Below are 10,511 nucleotides of genomic sequence, written 5' to 3' on the forward strand. Positions count from 1 at the left end.
AAAAAATGAAAATTCTGTCATCATTTATTCTCTTCTGTGGAACAAATCCTACTCATTGCGATCATTAAAGTCAGACAGGTTTGGAATGATGGTGAGTAACCAACAACAACAACATTTTTATTTTTGGGGTAAACTATTTCTAATAAAGTGAAAGGCCAATAAATCTGTGTATCATTCGTTCATTCGTTTTTTGATTTAATATTGAAAGTAGAAAAATGAGAAAACGGCTCCTTTTTCGTTTTTTTCATTTTTTTTTCTCCAAAAAAACGAAAAACAAGAAATCTGCTTACTTTTTCATTTTTTGTTCAGGGGTAGAAAAATGAATACACAGCTTTAATATTCGATTTCTGCATGTGGGCGGGAATTAAATGCCACTTTCTGCTGATTGGTCAGATGAAGATCAAACCGTGCCGTGACTGCAGTCATCAGTTTTTTTGCAGTTCTGCGCATCAGAATAATAGTCCGCCGCTGCTGAAGGTGTACGTAATTCTTAACGCCTTCATTGCAACTACATTTCATCTTTTTTTCATCAAACAACCAGACTAACGAATAGCTCGACACAATCTGTACCGGGGCAGAGCTTAGACAGGGCTTTCTTCTGTGTAGACCAGCGGTTCTCAAAGTGCCAGGGGGCCCGCGTAATAATTTGCATTACCGTATCCTGCATAAGTGTCCTGTTGGCACTTGCCCAGTTAAAGGCAGAGAATGGTGACTTTCACTTTTCAACTCGTCGTGTATATTCCAAGCGTTCTGAATGTATACTGTAGGGTTTGGTGAGAAAGTTATTGAAAATCTTGCCTTGCAGTCCTGTGTGCGAGTGCGCAGCAACTCACGCCATGCACAAGCACATATTCTTATGAGATATAAATTTTAATCAATTTTAATAAAACAAAAGACTACATTATAAAACTCAGAAGAGTATGTATCTCTGTTCTCCGGTTGTTCTTGCGTGAACGTTATAGGCCTATCATATACCCAAGTCAATGCATTATTCTTTCCTTTTTATATTAGTGTTTAAAATATTTAATTTAAAAGTAAATAATTAATTAAACAAACAAACTCACTGGGCGACCAGGGCAGTGTTTAAAATATTTAATTTAAAATTAATTAATTAAACAAACAAACTTACTGGGCGACCAGGGTAGGCTATGACAGCCATCATATCATACCCTGCCATGCCCAGCTGATGATGCAAAGCATAGTATTTATATCTACACAGAAGAAAGCCCTGTCTAGGATCTGCCCTGGTACAGATTGTTTCGAGCTATTCGTAAGTCTGGTTGATTGGTGAGAAAAGATTACATGTAGTTGCAATAAACGCGTTAAGAATCTGTACACCTGCAGCAGCGGAGGACTATTATTCTGCTGCGTGGAACTGAGGAAGAACTGATGATGGCACGGTTAGATCTTCGCTGACCAATCAGCAGAAAGAGGCGTTTAATTCCCGTCCACATGTAGAAATCGAATATTCAAGCTGTGTATCAATTTTTCCACCCCTGAACGAAAAACAAAAAATTAAGCTGAATTCTTGTTTTTCGTTTTTTTGGAAAAAAATAAAAAACGAAAAAGGAGCCATTTTCTAATTTTTCTACTTTCAATATTAAACAAAAAACGACTGAACGAATGATACACTGATTCCAATAGCATCAATCCTGTGCTTTCCAAGTACTGATAGTCAGATAACTTTTGGTTTGTGAACAACTCATATAACAGGATCTACAAGCAACTTGTCATTTTGGTGGGTAGGCGAATGTTTGTGTATCTATGCACATGCAGAATGCCAAACCTGAGCTCTAAGACACTTGTGACATTTCCTGTGGTGAAGATCCGACGGATGTAGTTGAAATCCCCCACGTACAGACTGCCATCCGACCCACAGGCTAAAGCTACAGGTGCGAGCAGCTTATTTCCGTCTGCCAGCCCGTTGCAGCTTGGACAGGAGATACTGCGCCTCCGCCCGTTACCCATGATGCTTCCGATGACTGGGGGCTGCTGGGAAATAAAGATGTTCTCGCCGTTACCCTTGTGCAGGATACCTGAGCGACAAAGCGAGTCATTGTAATTTTCCCAAATCCATTCAATTCAATTTTATTTGTATAGCGCTTTTCACAATGCAAATCGTTGCAAAGCAGCTTTACAGAAAATTTAAGTTTCTACATTATATTTAGTAATAGCTTATCAGTGGTGACTATCTCAAGTTGACGTCCATAAGGCAGAAATGTACAGAATAGCCTTCACTCTGCAGTAAATCAATAGGTTTTATCGAATATGAGAAGCGGAGACTTTAAAGCTGATTCAGTTCTGCTCAAATTTAATGACATTAAATTTAATTGTATGGAGCTTTTCTCTGTCACAGAGCTATGGGACGGATGGCGCTTGAGAAAGGATTTAGCTAAATAACCAGCAGGATCGAGATGTGCTAAACGGAACTGAATTCATTTATCGAAAGGAGTTATTTTTCACTCGCACAGCCAGATGCTTCTGTATAGAAACCAGCTAAGTGAAGGTCCACAGTCATAGAATGAAAGACAACTTCCTCTTATTATCAGTCAATCTGAATCTCCACGGCATGCCTCAATGAATCTCCAGTGCTTAACAGCTCACCGCAAACGCCATTCAAAAGTGGCAGAGTGGCAAAGATTGCGAAACTCAATTTTCAGTGATTTTCATTGTGCACTGTTTTCTCTCCAAGCACCTGTTGAATCGTGCTGTGTTTTGAGAGATGCTAAATTTCAGCGTTTTCAGTCCGTCCATGCTGATTGGCTGGAAATGCAGGTGGGTTTACTAGAGCTGATGCAAAGGCGTATTCTCATCGATCTCGAAAATTCACCGCAAATTTCACTGTGTAAAAGGCTTTCAACTGAAACCGTAAATTTCCTTGAAACTTTAAAGCAAATCTGGCAATTTAGGAATACATGTACCTGCTGGTAAAGGTTTTTGAAAAATAAAAATTATTGATCAGTAACATATAACCTTTTGCACCCAAAAGTATTCCAGATAAATGTGTAGGAGATGTTTAAAAAGTTTTTTGTAAGTTGAATGGGTTGTGCATTAAAGCATGTGAAAAACCGGAGAGCGATTCACTTTCTTTGTAAAATACATTTTCACAAACCCTAAACTTCTAGCATACCCTCATGAAATGTTGTGGCATGTTTGTTGTGAATAGTATTAGGGCAAAAAAAAAAAGTTTAACTAATTTTGCCTGAGTGCAGTAAAGTGTCTTTCAGGTTTACAAACAAAAACTTGTAATTTCTCATGAGAGTGACTCATTTTCGTTCTGTTTTACAGATTTTTTGCAAAGCCTGGCAAAAAATGTTTTGTCTGGTTTTTGGCAGCAATTAATTTCACATGAGTGTGATTAAGTTTCATTCAGGTGTGAAAACTTTTCATAGAGCCTAATGAAATTTTGCATTCACTTATTTTGCATTGCACTCTGTGTGAATAATTTGAGGGCAAAAACTACAGAGTGAGTGCGGAGCCAAGGAGAATCAATTAATGAACAGAAGACATTAAAACAAGCTTCAGTGTAAACCAAATGGTAGTAAATTCACTTGGGAAAAGAGAGGGTGAGAGAGAGTTGGCACTTGAAGAATCTGAGCAAATTTTACCGGAAGTCCTCATGTTGACAGCGCTGGGTTTTAGTGACAGACCAAGCTGCCACCTGCACTCCTAATACTTGTGCTGCAAGTACGCCTCATTTACTGAGATAAGAGCACCTGTGCGCTGGCAAAAATAATACTTGACAGAAACTGAACAGAGCAGTTTACGCAATCCCTGATTTCAGAGACAATTCAGCAGCAGTAGGAAAATTGACCTGTTCAACTCAAATAAAGTCCTGTCATACAGATATCACCACTAAACTGACTCGAGCTGCTTATAGCTGAATTGAACTTTTCATAATTGAACTTTTCAAAACATTTAAAAATGAAATTTGAATCTGTATTGTATAAATACTGTATAAATAAATGTGATAACATCCACTCCAATCAAAGTTCAGTCCTCTCAAGCAACAAGTGTTCATCTTTAGCAAGCAGTGAAACATTTATGAGAATTTCCACAATGGGGAAAACTCAGCAGATCTGATCATTAATAAGCAACTGTGTGTTTGTGAGCATTTGAATAGCTTTCATGCTTCTGCATGTACTAACTCACCACTTTGGATATTCAGAGCATGATGTTTGTCCACGCTCCAGCCGCCCAAGTTGGACGCAATGGTCTCGTATCCCTGCAGGACGGCTGTTCGCTTCTCCCAGAGGATCAGATCCGGGCAGGATTCGTACTCGAAACCCACGGACACTAGTGGGAGTGAAGAATAAACACATTTGAACTTGAGGACGTCAACAGCCCTGAGCAATGTGACACTGACAAACTTCATTCCCCACTCACCGAACGCCTCAGACAGCCCATAAACTTTTTGGCTGTAGACATCTGCCTTGTCCCAGACAAAGTCATAGGAGAGGTTAGGCGCAGCTGAGAACCACTTCCTGAAGAGCCTTCCCTCGACGGCCACCATGAGGTGCACCTTCATCAGGCTGAACGGGATGGTGGAGTGGGTCAGGGAGATGCGCAGGAGGGACTTATACCCTGACGTCCTGCTGCTCAGGTAGCTCAAACGTACATCTGTACCTGGGATCCGCACTTCCTCCTGGAGGGTCTGGAGAGAGAGAGACAGGTGAAAACGTTCATATTAGTTACAAGAAAACAGAGCAAACTGTAACAAATCTGCTAATTTTGTGGGAGATGCACCCTGCTGAGAAGTGTTTGCATTATTTAGCATCTCCAGTATATACGCAAATGAGAATGAATTAATTTTTTCACAGCAGACGTTTTATTATACAGTGCAAAAATACTAATTATTGGGTGAATCTAGGCCATATTTCACCTCAAAGAGAAAGAAAAAAGCTATTATATAAAAAAAAAAACACTTGAAAAGATTTTGTTTTTAAAGAAGTCTCTAGGCTCACCGAGGCTCCGTTTATTTGATCAAAAAGACTGTAAAACAGTAATATTGTGAAATATTATTACAATTTAAAAGAACGGTTTTCTACAGTATGTTAATACATTTTAAAATGTAAGTTATTCCTGTGATGGCAAAGCTGAATTTTCAGCAGTCATTACTTACACTCTTCAGTGTCACATGGAATCTTATATTGGCCATACTGGCTTATATACGCTTTTATGATTAATATTTTTGTGGAAAGCAAGATACATCATTTTTCCAGCATTCTTTGACCAGTACCAGCGACACATGCGAGTCCAAAAAGAAAAAAAAGAAAACAGAAAGTGAAACTAAATAAAGAATATTTTGTCATATATCAGATAAATTATCACACATCAGGCCAGTAGCCTCTTATGGTTACCTATTAAAAAAAACGTGTTTAAATGAGTCTTTTTCCACTTGCAAACTTTTAGCCCTGATGAAGGCCTGAACAGTATTATTCTTATTAAACAGTGATAATTAATAATGAATTATTAAACAGTATTATTCTTTTGCGTTCCACTTTCTGATTTAACCTCTCCACTCCACAAATGTTGCTGGTACTATTCAAAAATATTTTTGTAATTTTGTGAAATTACACTCGAACAACCATAGTTCCAGCCAAATCTTCTTAATATCATTTCTTTTTATTCCCTCTTGATTTGGGGTTGAAATGTGACCCGGAAACCTTCAAATTACTCAACTATAATAACAAGTGAACAACTCACTCAGTGTAAAGCAATGCATACGTCTAAGTCACACAGGCATCATTAACAACGCCTTAGTGGCTCAGAGGTTTCTCATTGTTCACTGAAGAGCTCTCATTAACTCTCAGCGTATCGCTCCTTTATCACAGTCAAGCACAAAGCTGACCAATAAACACAGCCGATCATTACTGCGTCAATAAACACTGATAAGAAAAGCACTTCCATAGACGTTTCCGTTTGTAAACCTGTGAAAACTCTGTGTGTGGGTGTGTGTAGATGCACATGTAAGTGTGTGTGAATAAACCGCCTCAACATTTGGGATGGGACAGATTTGTGCCGATATTAATAGCCCAGACAGCACAATGCTTGTGAGCCCGACTCATTTATCTTGTAAACCAAAGACGAAGACAAAATAATTAGGAAGGTTGGCACACAGGTACAAGTAGAGCAATCAGAACTCAAACGCACACACACACATATATATGTGCATATTAAAATATATCTATAGACACACTTGATGCAATGAGATTAACATACACAAACTTAAACACATAAAATCTTGATGACAGTCCCTCAAATCCAAAACAGGGATATTTTTTTTTGCACCAACTGCAAAGCTCATCCAGGAGTCAGACTCAAAAAGCTTCCATGCTGCTTTCGTCTAAATGTAATTATCGTTCTTCAGAAAATGTCTGGCGTAGTAAATTGGACTGTGTATCTCTGCCCAATTACACACAGGAGATAAAATCACAGGACTGCCACACGAGACAGAGCCTCCTCCATTCCCTTCTGATGTACATTTCCCAATATCTGCCCCTGCTGTCTATCAGAACATCATTATGAACTAGTCTGGAATCGGCACTAGTCTGGAATCGGCACTAGTCTGGAATCAATCGTGGCAAATTATCGGCACTAGTCTGGAATCAATCGTGGCAAATTACCACATTTTTCATCTGTCTGAGATAGCCGTACAATTTTGAACAGTCTGTAACTGTCAGACTAAACAAGAATCAGACTTTTTTCTTAAAAGTTAAGATGAAGACAAAAATACAGTAAAATCATAAAAACAAGCTTTTTAAACACACAAAATGGCATGCAAAATGTAATTAAAGTTGCGATACAACTGAAACAGCAACATATCTATTGAGATGTACATCCGAGTGAAAGAGATTATAGGAAATAAAAGTAGGGCGGGGACTTTATCTATTGGTTGTTGACTGGACAGTGGTAGATCAGAATGTGAGCTTACAGTTGATTGTAAGAAAGGGGTGGAGTTTAAGGACAAAACTTATAGAAAAATCTGGAAGTCTGTCATTTAACTGGAATTGTGAAGTACAAAAAAATGAAATATATGTAGGCATAAATCGCCTACAGTAAAATCAATAACATGGATTAAGAATTTCGAATTTTTATTTCAAGCCAACTTTAACTTCATAATGTGTTGTATTTTTAATTGAAACAGAATATTTAGTGGGGTAAATTATATAGGGAGGGATTTAGTCTACTCAGATTCGATTGGTTAAACTTTAATAAATGAAATTGGACACTATTGGTCAATATCATTTTGCCCCACCCACATGTTTTTGGTTATATTAACAGATCAATTGTACACATTATGAATTGTAACATATTTTTCACTTCCTCTGTATAGCTTATCACCTGAATCTCTGGAACGACGTTGCCCCTCTCGACGCAGGTCCCGGCAAACGCCGTCAACGGGGCAGGCAGGACGATGGGCATGGGACGGGTGAAGCTGCTCAGGTCACAGCTGGGGATGTCATTGACCTCGTGTCTCATCACAATGGTGTCCATAACAAAGAAGCGTCCCCACGGCAACCACAAGGTGTGCTCCTGAGTGATGAACGGAGCGCGCTCAAACCGCAGGGCTACAGCCACGCCCCCGTTACTCACCAAGTCGAAGCTGAAACAGAGAGAGCATGTTTGGTTAGCTATTGAGATAAAGCCATTCATTAATTTTCAATAATGTTAGAATATAGAGTATTTGTCTTTCAGAAATTTTAGCTTTGCAGTTGTGTTTATTAAAATCTGGGTTGGTAACGATAAGGTTGTTGGTTCAAGTCCCACAAGGAACTATCCATTAACGATCACCATTGTCCCCAATAGTAAAACCTCTACCCTAAAATTACTCTTTCCCTTATATTATGTTGCAAACTGACCCATTTTGAGTCACAAATAAAGGCTAACTTATGATGTTTTAACACTCTGATGTGTTGTTGAATGTGCATATTATGATTATGATATTTGGAGGTTAATTTGACCTGCATATTTCATCATTAATGGCAGCTACACAGACCCAAAATGAAAACATTTTTATGTATGTCAATTTCTCAACTAACCGCAGAGGGTACTTACATTTATGCCTTTGGCAGATGCTCTTATCCTAAGAATCTTACACTGCATTCAAAATTTACATTTTTACTAGTTCATGCATGTTCATTCTCTAAGAATCAAACCCATGATACTGATGTTGCTAGCGCCATGGCCCACAGTTTGAGCTTCAGGAAAGCACACAAAACAAATGCTTTTTCACACATCTTTTATTTAAAATGTTATATATATATATATATATATATATATATACAGTATATATAGTTACAATACTGTTTATAATATTCACAGTTTATTAAAAACATTTAAAAATAATTGTTAAATACGGTTTAAAAATAATATGTTTTTTTACATTATTAATGTTAAAGGTTTGCTGTTTTTACTAGATTTTTTTTTGTCATAGTGTGATTTTTGGTGAATTGTATCATCTAATCAGTGTCAATTTTACCATAAAGTTTGTACCCCGGTTTTTAACCTAATACAAATACTAGTTTACACTCTCATTGTTTGAATGAAAGCGTTTTCATATTTGGGTGAACTATTATTTTAAGATAAACATGAACCACTTATTTTAAGTTTTTTATACTTATCACATCGCAATTCTCTACAACTACTTATCTGTTGAATTATTCCATTTATACATGTGTTAGAATTTAATAGTGTCATAAAGTATGCCAACCATCACACCCTTGAAAATGGTGTTTTGATTTCCTATTCAGTAAAATTACAATGGCATTTCATTATCTCATAATACCATTTACTAACATTTTAATCAACATTATTCTCCGTTACTCTGTACTGCCATCAAAACCAGACTTAATAAAGGTTGTAATTCATTATGTTTCTCTAAATGACAGGATTCAATTGAAAAGGACTCGGATTCAGTTAGTTGGGATGGTTTTTATCTGGCAGCTACACAATGTGACTGGAATACAATGAACCATTGGCTCAGTCTAATACGCTGTGCTTTTGAATTTGCATTAATAAAATCCACATGAATGGGTGGTGTGCGATGTCGTTAGTCTCTATTGGGGAATAAACTGGCAAGATTCCTCTCCGCTGCAGTAGCCGTGCGTACACCGCTGAGCGTCTTTGTTGTGCGGTGGCACGGTACGCTTTGATAAAGGAGGTGAGAGGGGAAATGACATTTAAGGGAAGGGTAAAGTATTATTGATCTGTGCGTGCGAAGCTGTCTGTGCTAACATAACTTTACAACAACGCTACAAAGGCGGCACACGCTCTGCATATAGAGTCGCACTAATCAGAGAGCTCTGTTTTTCACGCCGCTAAACAGAAATGGAACAGGAAGCTGTATGCAGGCTATCGTGTATGTGGCTTGCTAGATGACTGACTGTGTACAAATCCAGATCTGCTTTCTTGTTTATCATCACGAGGAGACACACCTTTACAACACGCTCTGGTAGACATGAAAGCACAAATGCACTTTCGTGCCGAATACGCCTACAACACAAACAGTCGATTAGCAATATGTGATATGTTGACTCGTAGAATGCGCTGTACTGTGTGTCTTTGTTCTCGGGGTCGGCATAGATGCGGTGTGCATCTGTAGTCACACCTCACGCTGCTTGAACATTAATTCAACTACATATCCCAAAGGGCTATTCACAGTGCTTTCATTGGCACGGCTGATAAACAAAGGTCTGCTTTGCCCTTGTTGTCGTGCCCTTGCTAAAATGTGAGCATTTGTCTGTGCGCTGTGGGAGTTTGAACAGAGCATGCTTTTAGGTAAGTGTCTGCAAGAGAAAGCATGTGTGCTGTAGGGATTTCTTAATATGAACAGACACTGATATCAGCATTCATTACAGTGCATTTAATGCAGCTGTATAGAGTCAACGTGAATCTGCAGTAAAAGCTAGCCGGCCAGTCACATGTGATGAAAGACACGCACACATATATCCATTACACAGGCATGCACATGGCCCTAAAGGCTGCCATGCCAATCGATGAGTGATTCACAGACCTATTATCAATCACACAAGCACCTCAGGCACGGGTGACACACTTTATTAGTGCATTCAGCCATTCAGTGCACACTTTGAAGGGACATAGAGTTAACCCAAAGGGGTTAGCCAGATCGATGGCTTAAGACCCCAAACAGGTCGAAGCCACCCACTTTTAGTCCTCTGAACTGAACTGAGGCTATGTTCACACAGTGCCAGAATATGGTTGTGAGTCCTGAGTCTGATATATATGGTTAAATTCACACAAAAATTTGTTATAAACAGTGTTGGGGAAGCTACTCTGAAACTGTAGCTTGACCAGCTACAAGCTACTCGTCAATGAAAGTAGTTAAGCTACATTCAAGCTACCCTTCTGAAAAAGTAGCTAGCTACACTACAAGTTACTATCAAAAAAGTAGCTAACTACATTGAAACTACTTTCAATTTTTGTATTATTTTTATTTTTTTTACAATTAACATTACAAACAACTAAATAATTATTAATGAAGAATTATA

General features: G+C 38.3%; 1 protein-coding gene across 1 annotated transcript in view; it reads right to left on the bottom strand.

Annotated features, from left to right (window-relative positions):
* Nucleotides 1-10,511, bottom strand: part of LOC107722800 (teneurin-4-like) — a 243,647-nt gene that overhangs the window by 53,954 nt on the left and 179,182 nt on the right. Inside the window, exons 20-23 of the mRNA XM_016531280.1 lie at nucleotides 7,345-7,606; nucleotides 4,387-4,654; nucleotides 4,153-4,296; nucleotides 1,787-2,036 (exon numbers count right to left, since the gene is read on the bottom strand). Coding sequence (XP_016386766.1) covers nucleotides 1,787-2,036; nucleotides 4,153-4,296; nucleotides 4,387-4,654; nucleotides 7,345-7,606 — 924 coding nt within the window. The remainder of the gene's footprint in view (nucleotides 1-1,786; nucleotides 2,037-4,152; nucleotides 4,297-4,386; nucleotides 4,655-7,344; nucleotides 7,607-10,511) is intronic.

The sequence above is a fragment of the Sinocyclocheilus rhinocerous genome, unplaced genomic scaffold (genome assembly GCF_001515625.1).
Source record: "Sinocyclocheilus rhinocerous isolate Xijiao unplaced genomic scaffold, SAMN03320098_v1.1 scaffold1445, whole genome shotgun sequence".
Lineage (NCBI taxonomy): Eukaryota > Metazoa > Chordata > Actinopteri > Cypriniformes > Cyprinidae > Sinocyclocheilus > Sinocyclocheilus rhinocerous.